The 19,704-nt window shown below is 49.4% G+C and overlaps 3 protein-coding genes across 10 annotated transcripts in view; 2 read left to right on the top strand and 1 right to left on the bottom strand.

The window, feature by feature from the left end:
• Positions 1 to 1,895, top strand: part of RAF1 (Raf-1 proto-oncogene, serine/threonine kinase) — a 44,306-nt gene extending 42,411 nt beyond the window's left edge. For 6 of the 7 annotated variants that reach the window (XM_030500287.1, XM_030500288.1, XM_030500290.1 and 3 more), the window contains one exon: positions 758 to 1,121. In XM_030500287.1, the coding sequence (XP_030356147.1) occupies positions 758 to 898 (141 nt within the window). In that variant the 3' untranslated portion in view covers positions 899 to 1,121. Of the gene's footprint in view, positions 1 to 757 lie in introns of all 7 variants that reach the window. The other variant, XM_030500286.1, reaches the window with a different exon arrangement.
• MKRN2 (makorin ring finger protein 2) lies at positions 1,178 to 14,022 on the bottom strand. 2 transcript variants are annotated; one of them, XM_030500296.2, is made up of 9 exons: positions 13,877 to 14,022; positions 13,504 to 13,632; positions 11,907 to 12,082; positions 10,754 to 11,058; positions 9,073 to 9,287; positions 7,468 to 7,578; positions 5,310 to 5,454; positions 4,603 to 4,758; positions 1,178 to 2,215 (listed from the first exon to the last, which is right to left on the bottom strand). In XM_030500296.2, exons 1-8 carry the CDS (start codon positions 13,900 to 13,902, stop codon positions 4,615 to 4,617), a joined length of 1,251 nt encoding a protein of 416 aa, XP_030356156.1. In that variant the 5' UTR covers positions 13,903 to 14,022; the 3' UTR covers positions 1,178 to 2,215; positions 4,603 to 4,614. The 2 variants fall into 2 exon arrangements, with proteins under 2 accessions (XP_030356156.1, XP_030356157.1); XM_030500297.2 differs by having other exon boundaries at positions 1,898 to 4,758.
• A 38-nt stretch (positions 14,023 to 14,060) lies between these two features.
• On the top strand, positions 14,061 to 18,495 carry MKRN2OS (MKRN2 opposite strand). Its single transcript, XM_030500298.1, has 4 exons — positions 14,061 to 14,339; positions 14,830 to 14,879; positions 15,735 to 15,897; positions 17,753 to 18,495. The coding sequence occupies exons 1-4, from the start codon at positions 14,128 to 14,130 to the stop codon at positions 17,970 to 17,972; spliced, it is 645 nt and encodes a 214-aa protein (XP_030356158.1). The 5' UTR covers positions 14,061 to 14,127; the 3' UTR covers positions 17,973 to 18,495.
• Positions 18,496 to 19,704: the final 1,209 nt, after the last annotated feature.

Raw genomic sequence — 19,704 nt, forward strand, 5'->3', positions numbered from 1 at the left:
TTAGGTGTTTTTACCAACGATACCTTTTCATGTCACTATGAAGATGATGAAGGTACCTTTTAAGTAGCTGGAATCAAGTATCAACAGATTTTGGAGAAATAACTTGCTGTTACAATCAAGTACAGCTTTTGTTGTTTAAAAAGTTCTTTCTAAATGCTGTTTTGTAAATAGACTATTAGGCAGAAGATGCAATTCTGTCCCTGTTACTCTTGGAGGATTGCACAGATGCAAGTTAATTGATCGTAATGTCTGTGGACTAACAGAAAGTATCCTCCCATCCTCTGAAACTCAGTGAGACTCCACATGGCAATGAAACTGCATGGCAGAGTTTGATTATTCCCACTGGAGTATTCCTAGAGTGTTGTTTCCAGTGCCTCCACATAGTATGTTGTTGCTCTTAAAAGATATGCTGAAAGCTGTAAGAAAGGGGAATGGCTTTAACCTGCCAGAGGGGAGATTGAGATGAGCTCTGAGGCAGAAGCTCTTCCCTGTGAGGGTGCTGAGGCGCTGGCACAGACTTTTCCCAGAGAAGCTGTGGCTGCCCCATCCCTGGCAGTGTTCAAGGCCAGGTTGGACACAGGGGCTTGGAGCAACCTGCTCTAGTGGAAGGTGTCCCTGCCTGTGGCAGGGGGTTGGAACTGGATGAGCTTTAAGGTCTCTTCCAACACAAACCAGTCTGGGATTCTGTGATTAAGACTTAAGTAGAAAGAGCTGCTTGTCTAACAAGCCTTGTTTTAATGTTATGTGTTTCCCTCAGATACTGTCGTCCATTGAATTGTTGCAACATTCTTTACCCAAAATCAACCGGAGTGCTTCCGAACCATCTCTGCACCGTGCTGCCCACACAGAGGACATAAATTCATGCACATTAACATCCACGAGACTGCCTGTGTTTTAGGATCATGCTCCCCTTCCCTCATCCTCTCCAGTGCTGGGAAAGGAACAGAAGTAACAGAAGTTGTGCTTTTAATGCCTCAGTGTACAGGATCAGTGCCAGCAGGATCATCTGCCTCCCAGTTTTAAGAACAAGCTGCTAAGGATTTCTGCAGTTCTTACCCTGCAGGGACACAGCTCCACCTTGCCTTTTTCTACAGTTTCTTTTACTGGGATAGTTAACAGACTATAAATCAAGAGATCTATTACTATTTTTTTAATAGATGCACTTGAGCCTTATTTTTCCCATACCCAGAAGTGATGGCTGTTTCTTTGGCAGTGTTTCTGGATTGATTTGAATCTGTTGGTAACTTGGTATTCTTTGCAGCAAGGATGGCTCGCCTCGGAGAGACGATGTGTTCTGGTGCTCTTCGATGTGCCACTGCAGGCTGGGGGTTTTCCTGACATGGGTATCTGCAAACAAGACTGAGGGAAGAGGAAAAAAAACTTTCTGGAAATCAGCTCCTGCCTAAGAGCTTTCATCAAGCCAATGAAATAAGTTAAAATGCTAATTCAACACTAAATAGTTTTGCAATAGTTTTGCACATAGAAGAAAAACTCTTGCAAAAGAATGGAATATATTCTGAATTGTTCTGCTCAGAGAAGGAAGCTAGCCAGTCTTGCTATGGTCATCCTCAGTAACTTAAGCAGCTTACTTTGGTACTATGGACTTGTTTCCTGCAGCCCAGTGAGGTGGGAGGTGCAGAAAGCCAGGCTTTTGTGGCTGAGAACAGGCTCATTAACACTCTCCTTATACTTCTGCAAAATGAGCATAGTCTTCATCCCATCTGAAGCTGTCGTCCAAGAGATGCACTATCAAGAGGAAACTGAGCATAAACAGTTTTTCTTGCTGATTTGGGTTTTAATTTTGTTTTTATTGCTCCTGAGAAAATGCATTTATTGTAAGCCAAGGTTCCTCTGATTATCTTATTTTAATAAAATAAATTAAATTTTAGGTTGAAGATTCAATGTCATCATTTAATGTAGTAATCCATCGCTCTTGACATGTACATCTAGATTGGAAAAACTCAGAAAATGACATTCAGAATGATTTTTTAAAAGCAGTTTAAGTAAAACCACACTTGATCCGACCACCTCCAGGTTTCCAGTCACTTCCATTACAGGATGGCTTTTACTCTCCTGCAGCAACCTCCCAGCAGCATCCGCTGATTCAGGTCCTACACTGCTGGACGATGAAGCTGTTGCACCGCACCAGTTTTGCTGTGTTTTATCTTCCGTGGCCCTGTTGTTTGCTCAGGTCCAAGCGAGTGTTTTGTCTTGGCTGAACTCCACAGATGACAAAAAATAGGTGGGTTAATCTATGAATTTGGTTTTGAAATAGCATTGTTTAAATATGTTTACTAGGGAAAGAATGGAAGCCAAGTGCCCATTCCTGACATGGAAGCTTGGGATTTTGTGTCTTTCTCTGTGCACACCTCTGTAAATGTTATTTATCTCTCATATTACCTTCATTATAATATAAAATAGTTAAGAAAAAGAAGACATGGTAAGCTGCTGCTACTTTAGGTCTAAAAGAAACCATTAATCCCTAATTTTTAAAACAGGTTATGTTAAATTAAAACTTCTCTTTACGTTGTCCCTGTGTAGCTTTGAAAAACAAGCTGTCTTTTTAATTTCAGACTACTGCTACCTGGTTTATGTCTTCATGGGGCAAGGGAAACCAGGAATGCCTTGTTTAAGGTAAAGCACATCCCCTCCATTGATGACTTTGGGATGTATTTTATTACTTTCTTTTCCTCACCTTTGTGATTGGTGATGAACAACATTCACGTGCCTCACTGGTACCTTCATGTGCCACTGACCAGTAAGCAGTTACAGATTGTGCCAAGCTGAGGCCTGACTTTGCAGTAAGCACTGTGAAAAATTAACCTTAGGGGGGAAATAACTGTGGAAAAGTTCCATTTCCTGGGTGAGAACCGGAGCAACATGTGCGTGGTCAAGGGGAGGGAGCTGTTGGCCAGCAGAGGTGGGAGGAGCTCTCCCTCTTCTGCTGGAACCCTCAGGGAAATGCAGTGATTTCCACCCTCCTCAGGTGAGGCTCCTCAGCTTCAGTTCTGACCCAGAAATGCCAACCCATGGTGGAAACGAGCAATACTGGAGTCACTAATTTGATGCAGTTTAAAATGTCTGAACCCCAGCTGAAGGTTCTGCTGTTTGCTTTGTGACAGGGACATAGATCCCCATTTTCAGCCATCTGAGCAGTGCCCCATGTGCCTTGCTGATGCGAGGCTTTTGCACAAGTGTCTCTAAACACGCTTTGCCTCACAATACAAATAACTTCTGTTGTCTCAGCAGTTGACCCTTCTGGAACACTTGAGTCTTTAAGCCAACAGCACCCTTCAAGGGTACGAGGTTTTGTCCGCATTGGCCCTCTACTGATTTGAAGACCCTCTGCTGCATGTGCTCGAGAGATCGCTGCTTGCACTCAACTGGTTTCATGCTGTATTGCTCAGGAGCCATTTCAGACTGAATTCTTAGTTGAACTGCCAAGTTAATACAAATGGCTTCACAGCATTAACTTCTCACATCAGATTTCACCATCACATTGCTTTTGCTCAAAGCTTTTGCAACACAATTCTGAACAAAACCAAGATTCAGCAGCAGCTTCATTACCTCAGAAGAGACGTGCTTTAATCCCTCACAGCACTGCCCTTACCCAGCCTTGGCACATCCCATATGAGGGCAGTGCCTGGACAACTGCCGGGGCTTCACTGACAGTGGCTTTGGGCTGGGACTGGAGCTGCGTGGAAGTGGGGCTGTTCTGGGACTGTCCTGGAGCTTCAGCAAGGCATCCTTGTCCTGTGCTAGAGGCATGTGGGGATGGGGAATCCCACCTATGTCAGCCACACAGTTAAGAAAGGCAGGAGCTAAAACTCATAACTGAAATAACTTACAGTGTATACTTGCAAACTGTGAGATCACTGACCTGAGATCAGAAAATGCAGTTACTTAACTCAGGCTACTTCATTGAACGGAATCAAGGTTTCCCAGTTAAAGACATTTGAACTAGGTAAACTGAACAACAGTGTCCCTGCTGCTGTTGCAACTGTTCCTGCACCTCACTCCTTCCTCTCATGACAGTTTCCAGAATCCAAGTTGTGCTGCAGGTTCAGTTTAGCTGTCTGTTGTGACTCTGGCACTGCTCTGAGTTTACTCTGAACTCTAGGTCCTACTTTGAGGTATAATGTATTAGTTCTTAAATGTCCTTTTTAAGGAAGAAAAAGCTTTGCTGACCATTATTCCTCAGTGGGGTTTTGTAGATACACAGTTAGTTGATTTAGTGTGAAAAACAAAACCAAAACCAACACAAGCCAAACCCACCCCAAACTGATTTAGCAACAGTTTTTAACAGCTTAAGCTTTAAAAGGTAAGGGAGGAGCTGTATTTACACTGCCCCTCAGCCCCCAGGACAGCATCTGTTGGGCCAAAGAGGGAGAAAACCCTATTGGATTTAAGGGACTCTTTTTTTCCATGCAATCAGTTTATCTTTTTTTAAATATATTTTAATCTTCTTGTTGCCATACAAAAACTATCTGAAAACCTTACCAGGACTGCACAAATCCACCACAGGGCACGCTCATCCTAACTGTGCTGTATAAAGTCAAAGCATCACTAAATAAATAGCTGGATCGCTATAGGCAGAAGCACCTCACGTCCTCTTTATTGAGAAGTAGCAGAGTCCTCATCGGCCCCCGAGAGGTGCATGAACAGTTCTCCCAGTTCGGTTACGTCATCGTCTGTGCTGGTCACAGTCCTGCTCTCTCTGTCTTCAATGAAGTCCCACAGACGAACAGAATTGAAGAACTGCAACAGAAGAAGATCTCGTCACAGTTCCACCAAAATATTTTCCTATATCAGTCTTATTTCTTTATTAAAGCAAGCCCAACGTTGACATCTAACGCTGGGTCTGTACTAACACTCCTGGCAACGCTGGCAGTGAAATTCGGAGTTGATAACACCTCACTTTAGTGTAACAGCTTGACACAGGGAGAGGCAAGCCAGCTCTAACCTGCTGGAGAGCAGCCCTGCTGTGGCCCTCCACCATGAGCTCCTGAGGTGGCTTTCACCCGAGGCAGGTGAGCAAGACCTTTTAACACTGCAGGTGAAAGCTTTAAAGGGCAGCACTCCTTTGGAGACAGGTTCGCCATGAGCAGGGCTGCTTCACAAAGTAAAATAATAATAAATGTTAAATAAGAGGTGCCTTCTGCTTCCCATACTAGCAGACCTTTGCCTCAGGGAAAGCCAGGGGTGCTGTCCTCGCTTCCCCACGGCCCTGTGGCGTGTGACACACGTTTATGCAGTACACTTCACACACAAGCCATGGGTTTAACCACCCCTGGTGAGCAGTCTCTTACCCGCACCGTGCCCTCGGAGCTGAGCTGCTTCCTTGGCTTTTCAGGCTCGGCTCGTGTCCCATCCGGGTAAGCGTGAAGGTAAAGACACTTCCCTCCAAACGGGCATGTTCCCTTCCCTTGTTCAAAGTACTTGCAGGGCTTTTTCCTGGTGTAATTAGAAGAGAGAGTTATTGCCTTCAGGTATAAGGGAGTAGGGACAGTTCATTCCCCATGGCTGCTTCTCTCATCCTCAGTGGTATAAAGTGAGAACACACCGAGAGGTTCGGTCACTCCTTCCCCACCTGACAGCAGTCAAATAGAGGGGAAGGATTATTAAAAGCAAACCAATAGGTAAATGAACAGTGCCAGAACTCAAAAGAATTAAACTATCTTAAGACATGGAAAGTGAAGGATGTTCCAAGAATGTCACTGATGCTGCAGACGTGTTTTCACCACACCCGGCAAACCCGCTGCTATTTTTCTAGCAACATTCCTCTCCTGTGTTTTCTACCACTCTGGTCTTGCTGAACCAGTTCCTCATCACCTCCTCTCGAGGGTCTGCAACAACACTTGGTTAGTTTACGTGTCCACCAGTGTGGTCACTCGTGTGCAGTGGAAACTACAAAGCAAATGCAACTGACCCTGTAAACTTGATCTGCAAACAGTGATGAAAACAGACAGACATGTCCTGGACATTCCCAGGATATAGGTACAGTCTCAGAGCAGCTAAATGGAGAAGCTAAGCCCAACAGCAACAAAAACCAAACCCCATACTCCAGCCAGGCAGCGCACGAAGAGCAGAAGGGGTTTGTCTGTGACTTCCAGGTTTCTAGGGCTGACTTCTTTCCCCCTGTGCTGGCACATGACTGGGTTTGTGCTGGCCTGACCCTGCTCTTAGGTTAGACTCAGCTTTATTAGTGCATTATTACCATTTTTTTCATTCCATACAATATTAACCCTTAAGTTAGGTTAAACGGAGTGCCAGGAGATCTGTCCATAGACTGTCTGTACCAAAGATTATTTTATCTACACCACAACACACTTGTCTTAAGCTGAGCACTTAAGCAAAGCCCCTCTCTGTAGCCTCTGCTGCACAGCAGGTTGACAAGAGCCAACCCAACTGCCATCGCCACCCAGTACCTTGCTCCAGTGCCACAAAGCACTGGCCTCGCAGAGGGCACGGCTGGTCAAAACCACCCTGAGCTCAGGCTTCTGAGCACAACTCACTGCCCTCAGTCCAAAGCCCTTCTTAATTAAACTGAAAACCCAAACCAGCACTCAGGTATTGAAAAAACCACATCTGCAGAACCTCCGCTTAAATGACTGCTTTTATTCAAATAGTTTGCCTGACTGTTAAGACAAGATGCTGGGTTGTTTAATGGAGTAGCGCTGCTTGCAGCAATGCTGCTGCTGTGTTGCAGCAGGAGTTCAGACTTGCAGCTTCCCAAGCAGCTGAAAAGCACCAGCAGCTGGGCACAGATCTAAGTAAGGCCGATTCTGCTCTCTACTCCAAAGGGCACGTGTAAAGGGTGATGCACATCGCACAATGGAACTTGCAGCCTTCTGCAAGTCCTCGCTCACTCAGGTCAAGCACAGCTCTGCTCGTCCCCCCTGAAGGGAGCCTGGGGGGGGGTCAGGAACAGTGTCTCACACTCGCCTCCCAGGTTCCAGGCAGGCCCAGCCCCACGGCGCTGCTCTGCAACCACCCTTGTCAGCCCCAGCGCTCTCCCGGTGCTGCCAGCACCACACAGACCGCATGAGCCCACCACAGCACCGGTGCCATGTCGCATCTTCCATTCCCAGTGGACATCACAAAACCCCGGGAATTTGTATTCCATATTCTAGGAGACCATTTCATTTTCCTTCCCTACCCATTTTCCTCAGTAACTGACAACCAATTCTAAGGGACCAACTGAAAATGCATGAAGCTGATTTTGGCAAGTGAACTGAAATCACTGCAGTTCTTCAGAGCACCACGAGTTTGAGTGATTTCTGATCCATAATTACATGACAAACGCTTTTGTGGCAGGCACAGAGGGAAATCAAAGTGTTAACAGAGATTAAGAGTTTGCTGTGGAAAGGGTGGGAATTAAAGAAAGTTAAACACAGGCACTTCAGCTGACTTGGTGCAGCTGCCCTAAGGACAGTGCAAACAGTGTGTGGCTGCTTCTGGACTTACCCCACTCCCTGCTTAAATGCTTCAATCAGCTCGTTTTTCTTCTCCTGGTCTTCTACCCAGTAGGCGCTGGGAATGACGAACTCGGATATCACACGGCACTCGGGGCAAGACCTGAAGACAAAGCACCAACGCTCTGTTATTTCCCCAGGGACACTCCTCAACAAATGTGCCAGGAACAGCCACTTCCCGAGGGGCAGGGAGCTGATGCAGGCACCTCCTCACACACCAGCACATATGCACCGCTGCCATTAGTGTCAACTGAAATAACCTGACTGGGTGCAGCCAGAGCTTGTGCTTCCTTGTGCTTGTTTCTAGACTTAGACAAACATCCCAGGTTATTTCCTCAGCACTCGGGAGCAAACTGCACATGCTCATCCCAACACACAGCGATAAACCATCAGTTACGTGGGTGCTGCAGCCCCCATGCAGCAGAAAGCCAAAACAGCTGGAAAAAGGTCAAGGACGGTCTCTAAGGCTTTGAGATGCCACCTGACATCCACCAGCAGCAATGAGCTGTCCCTTCAGCGGCTTTACAGGGTGGATCTCTACATTAGGAACTAAGATCAAGGATCAAATATGAAACTTCATGTCCCTCAACAAGCCTAGGAAAAGCTTTATTACCCTCCCTGCGTGTCTCCCCGCAGGCAGTGCTCCCAGAACTGAGCCAAGTCCCTCCTTTAGCTTAACTCTGCAACCACCGCTATGTTCACCATTATGGAGAGGGGTAAAAAACTGTGTGTGAAGAACCTGTGTTAGTATTTAATCCATATGGACTGCAGGGCACTGCTGCTGAAACCCTCCCACAACACCCTGGGAGCTGCCGGGGAGCAGCTCGGCTCCAGCACAGGTTATGTATGTCCTCAGGACCAATGTTCACTTCCGTGAAAGGGATAAAGTTGTGCAGAAACGTCTGTTCTGGCAGGAGACTGAAGAGATTTCCCACCTCTCCCTCAGCATGACTGTAACTCGGGAGAGTTTTCAAAGAGATGCTCAAAAAAGGGAATAGCCCCAATTCAGTGTTTTAAATTCTCTCCTCTGAGGAGGAGTGCGCTTGGAATACAATTTTTATAGAGCTGGAGGATGAGGCATTTGCTCAGATACAGATAAATGTGTGACTAGTGGGACATTTACCTTGAGGAAGTTACAGTATGGAACAAACCCCAGGCATTAAGCAGATGCACAGCAAGAAGGAGGTACTGCTTCTGCACATGGGTTACTGTGAAGGGCGCAGGTTCACTGGGTCTCAGCTGCCCACAGTCCGTGTGGCTGCACTTTGCCCACCATCAACACAAGACAGGGCTGCCACCCAGGGCAAGCTCTTCCCATACAGGACCACAGCGAGAAAGGAAACTGTCACCAAGGGACACCCCATCCATGTGTCCTGCTGGTCTTGACCACTGTTCTCCCAGCCCCGCTCCAATGTCCTGGAATTTGCCAGTGCTTGGACCGGGATTTTCTGAGCTCAGAAGTTATTAATGGCTATGTTAACATTTACAGCAACACAATCCCTTGTCACCAGTTGTATTTCTGTACGAGTCGAGGCACACCAGAGAGCCCATCTCCCTGACCCAGCCCCAGAGAAGACTCTGGTTAACACCCACTTACTTTATGATGGGATTCTCGAACTGCTTGGCACACCTCCACTGCCGGATGCAGGACAAGCAGTACGTGTGGTTGCAGTTGGAAAGGATCCCAAACCTCCTCTCGGAGGCCGATGGCTTCTCATACACCACTTCCATGCAGATACTGCACACTTTGTCCTGACTTGCCTGAAAGGCAAAGGCCTTCTCCATGTCGTGCTCGAATGTCGCCATGCACATCTGTCACGGGAGAGACGTCACTGGTTACTGCAGTCCACACACTGCCCGTTCCTCAACAGTGTCTATGGAAGGGGCCTATTGCAGGGAGAACAAGGCACGCTCCCCGAAAGTGTCATTCCTACCCCTCATCGTCAGAATTTAATTGGAAGAACATGACGTTCAATCCCACACCTCAGCCCTTCAGTGTTCTCTGCAGCTTCAGCAGCATCAGAAGGAACATGCCTGAGCACTCGTCATTTACCCCTTTCTGTATCGCTCTCACGGCACAGGTATTGCACAAGGAGACACTTCAAATCCCCTAAACCCATCAAACTCAGGGCCCAGCACAGGTGCCACACTCGGGGTGTTGCTTGGCTGATCCTTCAGGCCACACTCACTCACCAGACAGGAAGCTCTACACCAGCTGGGAATTAGTCTCTTACAGGCTTTCCTACAGCCCCTCTCATCATGGTATCCAGTAGGGACAGTCATTCCCAGTTCATTCTCACAGCAATACAAGGTGAGCTGGTGGTTACACCTGCGTAGGTTTAACTCTTACTTTACAAGAGACCCAGAACTTGACAAGTAAAATAAAGGACTTGAAATTATACTACTACTAAACAAGGACACAGACTAATTCTATGTTAGTAGCAGCATTGTGGCTGCTGCACCTTCTCAATCCCACACATCCCGCTGCTGCCAGAGCTGAGCCGTGGTGACAGGACACTGTGCCAGGTCCCAACAAGCTCTGGGGAGAAGCGAGCACTCCCACAGCAGCATGTTCTGCAGGGACACCCAACCCCACACAACCCGAGAGCTTTAACCCCTCAGGTCCTACTTCAGACTCTGGAGAGACTCGTGGTTCAGTAACCACTGACGCGGCCGGTCTCCCTCCTCCTCAGCCTTGAGAACTCCTGTTCCTGAGCCAAATCTGGAAGCCAGGCAGAGAAAAGAGCAGCTCCTTCAGCCCGTCTTTACCTGACTAATTCCTCATGTGGTCCCTCCAGCTCAGCTCCAAACCCACTGTACTCAGTTCGGTGTGTCCTCACTGACCCTGCCCTGACACCAGCCACAGCAAAGAGGAGACACCCGAGGAGCGTGTCACCCAAAGGTGACCTCAGAACACACCAGCAGCCCACGATTCCTCTCCCCCACCTTACAGAACAGCATGGAGATGTCATGTAAACTGCAAAAGACATTGTCCTGGGAGAGTTTTAGGGTGTTGTGGGAGAAGGCTGCAGGTGAGTTTCCAATAAGGATGAAATGGGAAAAGAAGAAGCTGCTGTAAAAGGCCGTCTGCATCAGCATCACCAGTTAAGCCCCAGCTGCTTGAACAGAGCACTCTTAGAACCAACTTTATAAACAATAAAACAAAAGCTCTTTGGACCAACAGGCTCCTACAAAACACACCTTTGGGTTTTTGGGCAAACCAACCAAGCCTTGCACTGAGCAAAGCAAATCCCACACGGATTTCACGTTGCTCTTACCATCTCGTGAGCCTTCCTCTGCTCCTGGTTGAAAGGGTGGAGGACTTGCAGCCCACATATCTCACACACGTCCCCGTGGATGTAGAGGCAGCGCTCTCCGAAGTGGCAGGCGCCTGCAGCAGCGTAGGGACACAACTGCTCTGCATCCGCATAGGAGCCTCCAGCCACCGGGTCCTCCAGCCCGCTGCAGATAGCTTCCAGGTAGGAATGGGGCTTCACTTCCAGATTATCATTTTGGTCACTGCAGCACACCACATCGCCCGTGGCACTGGGTTTGTGCTTCTCTTCAGCCAAGCCACACAGATCTTAGGGAACAGAAAGGTAGTATGAGCCATACAGGACACTCCACAAGAGGCTCTGTGTACTTTCTTTCCAATGATAACCTTTAAGAAAAAAGCCCTTTTCTTCTCAATGAAACCTTATCTCTGAGCCCCTCTGACTCCCAAACCACAAGAATTTTCACAAACTACCTCCTGAAAAGGTCGATTTCAAGATCCCATCAGTGAGAAGAGGCAGAAGCAGCGTGCAGGCGGTGGGGGCTCCCTGCCCTGCCCATCGGGCACAACGGATGTCTCCGTGCTTGTGTTCCTGAGGGCTGGCACAACCCTCCACAGAGCACAAGCCGGGTGCCCTGACCCTGCTTCTCGCCGCTTCAAACGCCCTCACATTGAGAGCAAAATGTGTTTTGTTGAGAACAAAACCCCAGCCCACTTTGGGTTGGAACCCAACCCTTAAAGCTCGTCCAGTTCCAGCCCCTGCCCCGGGCAGGGACACCTTCCACTAGAGCAGGTTGCTCCAAGCCCCTGTGTCCAACCTGGCCTTGAACACTGCCAGGGATGGGGCAGCCACAGCTTCTCTGGGCACCCTGTGCCAGCGCCTCAGCACCCTCCCAGGGAAGAGCTTCTGCCTAAAAGCTCATCTCTGTCAGTTTAAAGCCATTTAAGGCACAAAAAATCCCCCCAAACAAAAGCCATCCTTCAGGAACTGGAGACAGTCATTAAAGGTACTGACAGGGAGAAGTGTTCCCAGGAACGAGGCCTCATCTGGGATTAAGTCCGGCTGCTCCTCCCAGCAGACCTCAAGCAATAAAAGGAGCAGCAGGACCCGGCACTCCTCACGCACCAAGGATGAGCCCAGCACCGCTCCCACTCACTTCTGTCCCTCAGCACCAGTGTCTTCTTCTCCCTCTTGCCAGCCTCGTGCAGTTTGCTCCTGGTGACCGGGGCGCTGTGCTCAGGGGGGTGCCGGGGGCCCTGCGGCGCTGCCGGTGGGACAGGGGGTGCAGGGGCCGCTCCCCACCCCGGCGCAGGGAGCCTGGTGTGATCGTACCTGTGGGACAGAGACAGACCAGCGTGACAGAGCCTGAGCCTGGTGGCAGGACAAACAGAATCAACCTGAAAAGCTGCTTTTCTGTTTTTAAAGGACTGTTCTGACAAGTCACCTGAACTGCTCAGTCTCTTCGGAAGCCAGAGTGAAAGGTTTCTCAGCCTCCAACAGCAGATGCCTCTGAAAGCATGCCTCTGTTTCCCTCTCCAGAGACACCCAGCACAGCTGGAAGAACATTATTTATGTGCATGTTCAATTCGATCTTGTCACCCCTCTCACGCACAGAGTTCTGGCATTTCTCACATCAGAACTCCGTGTGGGACGAGTGGCATTTCATGATCTGGGTTTCCCCCTGCAAGCAGCAGCACTGGGACTTCATGCTCTGACACCGGAGCACACGCAGTAGGAGATGCTGCTAGGCAAGGCCTCAAAACATCCTGTAAAGCTCTGGGAATACTCTCCTGCAGCAGAGCAGAGCAATGGTGGCAGTGAAGGGGCTGGTTCAGCAAAGCCAGGGACATACCCGAACACTGATGGGAACAAAAATACCCTCCGTACCTGTTTAAGCCCTGCACTTGGGACCTGCCCGTGCCCACAGACGTGCCGCGCACGTGAATCACCTCTGTGCACCGAGCACCCCAAACCGCAGCAAAGCAGCTCGAGTACAGCAGTGACACACTTGGCTCCATCGCTACGGTCCAGCCTGTGTATGACTCATCCCAGCGGGACCACACATCACTAGTGCAGCGCGAGCAGCCAGGGAAGCTGCAGAAATCACCGGTGTCCCGACCCCCGTTTGGCACCGTGACCCACGCAAAGCACAGGGACAGCACTGCCCGAGGTGCCCCATCAGCACAAACACCAGCTTCTCATCCGGGACCCATATTTTTCCACAGAGGAGCCACAGGATAGACTACAACAACATTAACTAATGCACGGCATTTTCTGAGTGTTTCTGGAGGAGTCTGAAGCACCAGACTTGAGCAGAAGGTTCAGCTTTCCTCCGGGAGCGCAACAAAAACACTTTGCTCCGAGACAGAGCTGACACTTCTCACAACCGTGCATCGGAACCCGCGTTCCGGAGGCTCTGAGCTACCCGCAGCGCCCAGCGCAGCGCTGCCGGCTCGCTGCCCGCGCAGGGAGCACCGCGCTGCCCGGGGGGAGCTGCAGGCGCTGCGCTTTGTGTTCAGTGGGTCTCACCACAGCAACAACCGGGTGAAAGACGTCTGTGAAACCTAAATTTTAACTCCTACAGAGTAAAATGCCTGAAGCCGAGGCAGAGCAATAACACTGGAGCCACGAGCTGGCTTTGGTACTGTGACAAACGCACGTATTTAATACCCTGGGTCATCCCCTTTGCCCCCGTTCTCGGGGTTCCAGGCTCACCGCCCGCAGCTATTACAACCGGTAACCGCGGATCCTACCTGCAGCGGGCTCCGTACGCGCACTGCCCCTTCTGGTAGTACTTGCAGACGGTGGAGGGCTTGCTGCTGGAGAGGTCGTGCGAGAACAGGCACTTGCTCCCCTCGCGGCACACCCCCTGCACGTAGTACCTGCGGGAAGCGCGGCGTCAGCGCGGGGGCCGCGGGCCCGCTCCCTCGGGACCCTCCGTCCCCGGAGCGCGGCGACACCCCCCGGCCGGGTGGCGGCGGCGGCACGTCCCGGCCCGCACCCGGGCCCGGCCGCCCCACCGGGCCGGAGCGGAGCGCGGCGCTGCCGGGGCGAGGCCGGGCCGGGGGGGGCCTCCGCGGGCTGCGGCCGCTGGGCGCAGGCCCCGGGCCGAGCGGCGGCGCTCACCTGCACGTCACCTGCTTCGTGCTCATCGTGCCCCGCTCCGCCCCGCCGGCCGCGCCGCCCGCCGGGTTCCGCTCCGCCGGGGCGGAAGGGCGAAGGAAGGGCGGAGCCGAGAGGGGACCGCCCTCCCCATCTCCCCGCCCGGACACTATTCGGCGGCGCACCACACCACCGAGGCGCGGCGGAGGAAGGCGGGCTAGAGCGCCGCTCGGCCCGCACCATAGAGGGGCGGTGGGCGGGGCGGGAGCGGCGCCATGGCGGAGGCCGCCATCCTGCGGGTGGTGCACTGCGGGTCCGCCATCTTCTGCCGGCGCGCGCCACCGCGCTGCCCCGCGTGCGGCCGCCCCCTGCCGAGCGGGCTGCGGGGCGCGCCCCTGCGCGTGCCCACCCCCTTCCGGCACGGGCACGAGCGCGGGCAGCGGCGGCGCCTCCTGCTGCGGGCCGCGGGAGCGCGCGACTTCCTGCGGTACCGGCGGGGCGGGGGGAGCGCCGGGCCGGGGCTGGGGAGGGGCCTTGAGGGGAGACCTTAGAGCAGCTCCAGGGCCTAAAGGGGCTCCCGGAAACCTGGAGAGGGGCTTTGGACAAGGGCCTGTAGGGACAGGACAAGGGGAATGGCTTTAATCTGCCGGAGGGGAGATTGAGATGAGCTCTTGGGCAGAAGTTCTTCCCTGTGAGGGTGCTGAGGCGCTGGCACAGGGTGCCCAGAGAAGCTGTGGCTGCCCCATCCCTGGCAGTGTTCAAGGCCAGGTTGGACACAGGGGCTTGGAGCAACCTGCTCTAGTGGAAGGTGTCCCTGCCCGTAGCAGGGGTTGGAACTGGACGAGCTTTCAGGCCCTTGAACCCAAACCAGGCTGGGATTCTGGGATTTTTGGGCCCTGGCAGCGTAAGAAGCGGCACCTGCTCAGAGGAAGAGCGTTTGCTCGCAACCATCACTAACATCAGTGTCTGTCTTTTAGAGGCTACGACGGGAACTCTGATCTTCACGTTGGAATAACCAACAGTAACGGTAAGAGCACTTTGTGGTTGCCTTACAAACTAATGCCCTCTGCCGTACCTTGTATTCAGTCCAGTTCAGCCTTAACTCCTCCACCCAAGGTAACCCACACAGGGCGACAGTTGTTTCGGAGCCATCTCTATTGTTGCAGTAACATCCGGTACCTGTTAGAAGTGCAGGCTGCAACACCCAAATACCTGATGCTTTGCTGCCAAGGGATGCGCTGCAGGGAGCTTCGCTGTTCACAACAAAAGAGAGTATCACAGAAAGATCTTGAGCCAAGAGTTTCTCTCACCTCACAGCCACAAGCACACAGAGCTTCAAATCAGAGCTTACAGCACTTCACACTGTGCAAAATAGAACCAGGAGGTGACTTCCATTCCTGACACAGGGAAGTCAAAAGCTCGGCAGCCTGCTTTAAAGAAGTTACAGGAAACTTTGACTTAAACAGAGTTTTTGCTAATTCTAAAAATCCCCCTAATCAAAAACCCAAATTTTGAAAAGCCACATTAAAAATCCTATCAGGTTCTCCTTGAGCAGGCCCACCCAGCAAAACCTCACTGCAGATGGTTATTTCATATAAACATGGTCTGATTTGGGGGCTTAGGAAAGCAACTTGGTTGTCCTGAAGTTCTTTTTGTTATCAGAAGACATCCGAAAAGACATTGTAAGAATGAGAACAGGTTTTGATAAAGGCAAGGACTGCATTTCCTGTTCTCTAGCCTGAGGCGGCCACCGATGGGAAGCTGTGGAATAGTCTGGGAAAGTGGCCAGATGGAAAAGTAGTAGTAGGTTCCATAATTTAAGAGGTGGGACTGTGGATCCGATTCTGCAGGAGCTCCTGGCAGTGCTGCTCTCTGTTTTCAGGTGTGGTGTATCATTATGACGAAGAGGGCATCCACAGAGATGAAACTGGATGGGAACAGTGCATCAGTATCCCACTGGTACAGCCGGACATGTTTGAGCTTCTTGAACAGTGGGATAAGCTCCTGGAGGAATTTTCGGTAGGGGAGGCCTGGCTTCCTCACAGGTATGCAGTGGTGAAGACGATGCAATAGAGTTTTTAGTCTGGGATGATAAATTGGGCTGTTCTGGTTTGGGCCCTGCAAGCCTTGTGGTTCTTTGCTGCTTTAGGACACACGTTTCTAACAAAGCAGCCCGAATGATGCTGTCCTGACATTCACTGGCCTTGCCCAGCAGAAGGGGAATGTTTTTAAGTTGTAACAAACAACTCATTTGCTGGAATTCCAAAGCTCTAAAATCAGAGATCCTTTCAGGGAAGTTTTCTTCAGCAACACAGGAATCGTGCATGAACACCCCTCGCCCCCCCAGACCAAACCAAGAAGAGTTCAGTGAGGCATTACCTTTAGGAGTGTGCAGCTGAGGGCAGAAGCAGAGAAGTCCAGGCAAAATTCTGTATTTGTTCTAGCCTTCCACAGTATTGGGTGTATTTGCACTTCAGGGCTGACCACACTGATGGGATCTTGCCCAGCTCTTTAAATCCAGGTGACTTCATGGCTGTCAGTGATCAGCACTGGGAACCGCGGTCAGGCGCAGTGCCAGCTCTTCCAGCTGGTTCCTAACGTTGCTTTGGAGAGAGTTAAATACAGAAGAACTTCCCCATCTTTTGAATAGAACCAGTATGTTCCAAGGAGAATGTTCACTTTGTAGCTCTCCTTGAGGCTAATGCCTGGTGACAGTGTGACCAGCTGCACAGCCCTGCTCAAACACACACTGCCGCATCCCCACGGGCTCCCCTAAAACACCAGCCCTTGAGCCGTTCGTCAGGGACAGCACAGGTGACACAGCCCAGCTGAGCACAGCTCTGTGAGGGGCTCAAGTGAATGGACATAGATGTCATCTTCCATAAAAAAGCCCTCACCAAATCAAAAGCATTTTTTAGCAATTCCGTATGTGCTTGAACATCACATTTCGGAGTTAACACATTATCTCCTTAGCGCCAGTAGATGAAAGAATTTGACACAGACTTTTTAAACACAGAACCTGGGATTTGTGTCTCTGATCCTTCTGCAATCCCAGCACCGGAACATTACTACTAAAATGACCTTGCTGCCCAAAAAGCACTGGTGGAAGGTGGACAGATGTGTGCAGCTCTTCTACAGGCTTTTCTCTGCTTTCCCTCCGGCTGCCACCTCCTGACAAAGTGACCTCCTTTTTCCACAAACGGACCAGCCGCCACTACACAGATGTTAAATTCACTCCTCTGTTTGTTTTCAATGCACAGGAACTACACTGAACTAATCCTGTAATTCCTTTGGGTACAGGCCAAGCCTAATTCTAATGTTCCGGATTGCCTTTCATTTACTGGATGGTATATGCTCCAAGGTTAGGGTAGCAGGGGGGAAAAGAAAACAAGGCAGGAACATTTTAACTGGCTACTCCTCCTATTCAGTTAGTATGTCTGTCCCTGTGTAACTGGCACACTGTATAGCAACTGTATCAACATACTAGTGATAGAATTCACTTGATTTTGACTAAGCTTCCAAGTTAGCGCCATGCTAAAGGAGGTGCATATGGTGGCACACAATTAACATGACTGCTGCAGGAAGACATATTCAAGATAACAGTAACAACATATGGGAGAGCAAAGGTTAACAAGGTAAAAGCCAAATAAGTATAAAAAATTACTCATTCTTGTACAGCCTGCAGCTCTCTCTCTGTTAGGGTTTTTTTATGCTTACAGTTTCTAGTATCCCTGGCTGGAAAGTACAACTTGCAAGGAAGAGAATGTAAGCACCTGCATTAAAGGAAAGTGGCAGCAGTTCTTGGAAGAGCATGTGCTTCCTTACTTCACTCAGTAAAACATTCCTCCACGTGCAGGAATTCACGGATAGTGCTAAGTTACTAATGAGTTTTTTCCCTAGGTATGATGAAGATGCCCACAACTGCTACACGTACGCACTGGCATTCATTAACAGCATCCTGACCACCCTCGGGAAACAGCAAATGAGCAAGAGTGAATTCACAGAGAAATTTGTGATCCCCCACACAAAGAGAGCTTCCAAATACATCACTCTGCATCAGGAGCTGTCAGCTAAGGAGTTCTACATTGTTCCCCTTCCCGAGCAAGAAAATCAGTGCTGAAAATGACATGCTGCTGTACTCAAACATTACAACACGCAATAGGAAAGGAAGTCCTAAAACTCCAAAACTCAAGGGTTTCAGATGGGTGGTGTACTAAATGTGTTTACATGTTGAGCTGCACATCATGGAAGGACTGGGAAACAACTGGTGCATTTGAATGAAACAACACATACACAATGTACAATCTGCAAAACATTCCTATAGGAACTATCCATATGGAAAAACATTTTCCTGTTTGCATTCACTATATGCTCTCTTCTGCCAAGACACTTAATCCCAGAAATCACAACTGCTGTGTAATCAAGGGGTTTGACAAATGAACTCTGGTAATTTAAGATGTAGCAAACCAAAACGTTAGGTTTTTCCTGTCACATTTGTTTCCTGGCGAGTCAAAACAAGGGAATTAGTGCTTGCATGCTGCTGGAATCCAAAGCACATGATTTAATGCAGATTCACGACCTGCAAAGTTGTTTTCCTTAAATTACTAATAAATATAACAAATAAATCCACCCTCTTTGCCAGATATATGTCTCTTCCAGTTCTTTACATTTTGCACATTTATTCCTCAAACCAAGGACAGATGCTTAGTATAAAAGATAATTTAGTGCCGGTATGTGTTAGTATCTGTAATAAGCAACAGACTCCTCAGGAATTAAAACTCTGTAACTTAACGAAAAGAAATTTAAGTTCAATTAAAGATCCTCCAACAGCACTTTCACCTATTGTCCATTACACACAAGTGTATGCTGAGGTCAGAATTGTGCAGTCCATAATCATAGAATCACAAGATGGTTTGTGTTGGAAAGGACCTTAAGATCATCCAGCTCCAACCCCTGCCATGGGCAGGGGCACCTTCCACTAGAGCAGGTTGCTCCAAGGCCATGTCCAACCTGGCCTTGAACACTGCCAGGGATGGGGCATTTACCACACACCCTTCTCTTCTCCAAGGCAGCCCCAACTTTCTTAGCCTGTCTTCATATGGGAGGTTGTGCTATTTCACTTTGTTTCACTTTGCTCCTTTAAAAGTATATTTAAAAAGCACAACACTAGAGAGACAACCAGCCCGAGGAGTGCCCGAGGTCTGTTAGAGACCTCCCATCCACCTACTCCATGAGCAAGTCAGAATTCTTCAGCTAGGATTTGCCTTACAGAAATAAACTACGGTGTGCTACTTCTGAGTGACTCAGAATTCCTACTTCACTGAAGTACTGCATTTTAATTGGCAAAATATCAATACAATGGTAAGTGCTGTGTGCAACTATTAATGTTAGGTACTTGGTAGAACAGAACTGAAACATACCATCATCTGCAGCTAGAAATAAAAACACCTTGCCATATACAGTCAACACATACATACCTGTTCAGCTTGAAGAAATTATTATGCAATTAACATCTTCACTTTACATCCTTCCAGCCAAAGTATTAAATGAATGCAAAGACTAGAAGATCCTCCCTTTTGAGTTGTACATAGTTTCCTGCATTCACAACATGGCTTTACAATTTAAACTGCCTAAGTAAATGAGATTGTGGTTTGGGTTTGGTAGAAACAGCCTGAGTTGACAGAACTTTCACCATCCCTGGAAAGTTTCCTGTACCCAGGAGGCAACCCCCCTTTTATAGTGAATGAAAACAGCACAGAATCCAAACTGTGTCACTCTCAGCAGCTCTAATTTACCCTTACTGCTGTAGGAACGTATTCTCTCAACACAGTGTGTATGTGTGTGGAATAAAA

This window comes from Strigops habroptila, chromosome 11 (assembly GCF_004027225.2).
Source record: "Strigops habroptila isolate Jane chromosome 11, bStrHab1.2.pri, whole genome shotgun sequence".
Lineage (NCBI taxonomy): Eukaryota > Metazoa > Chordata > Aves > Psittaciformes > Psittacidae > Strigops > Strigops habroptila.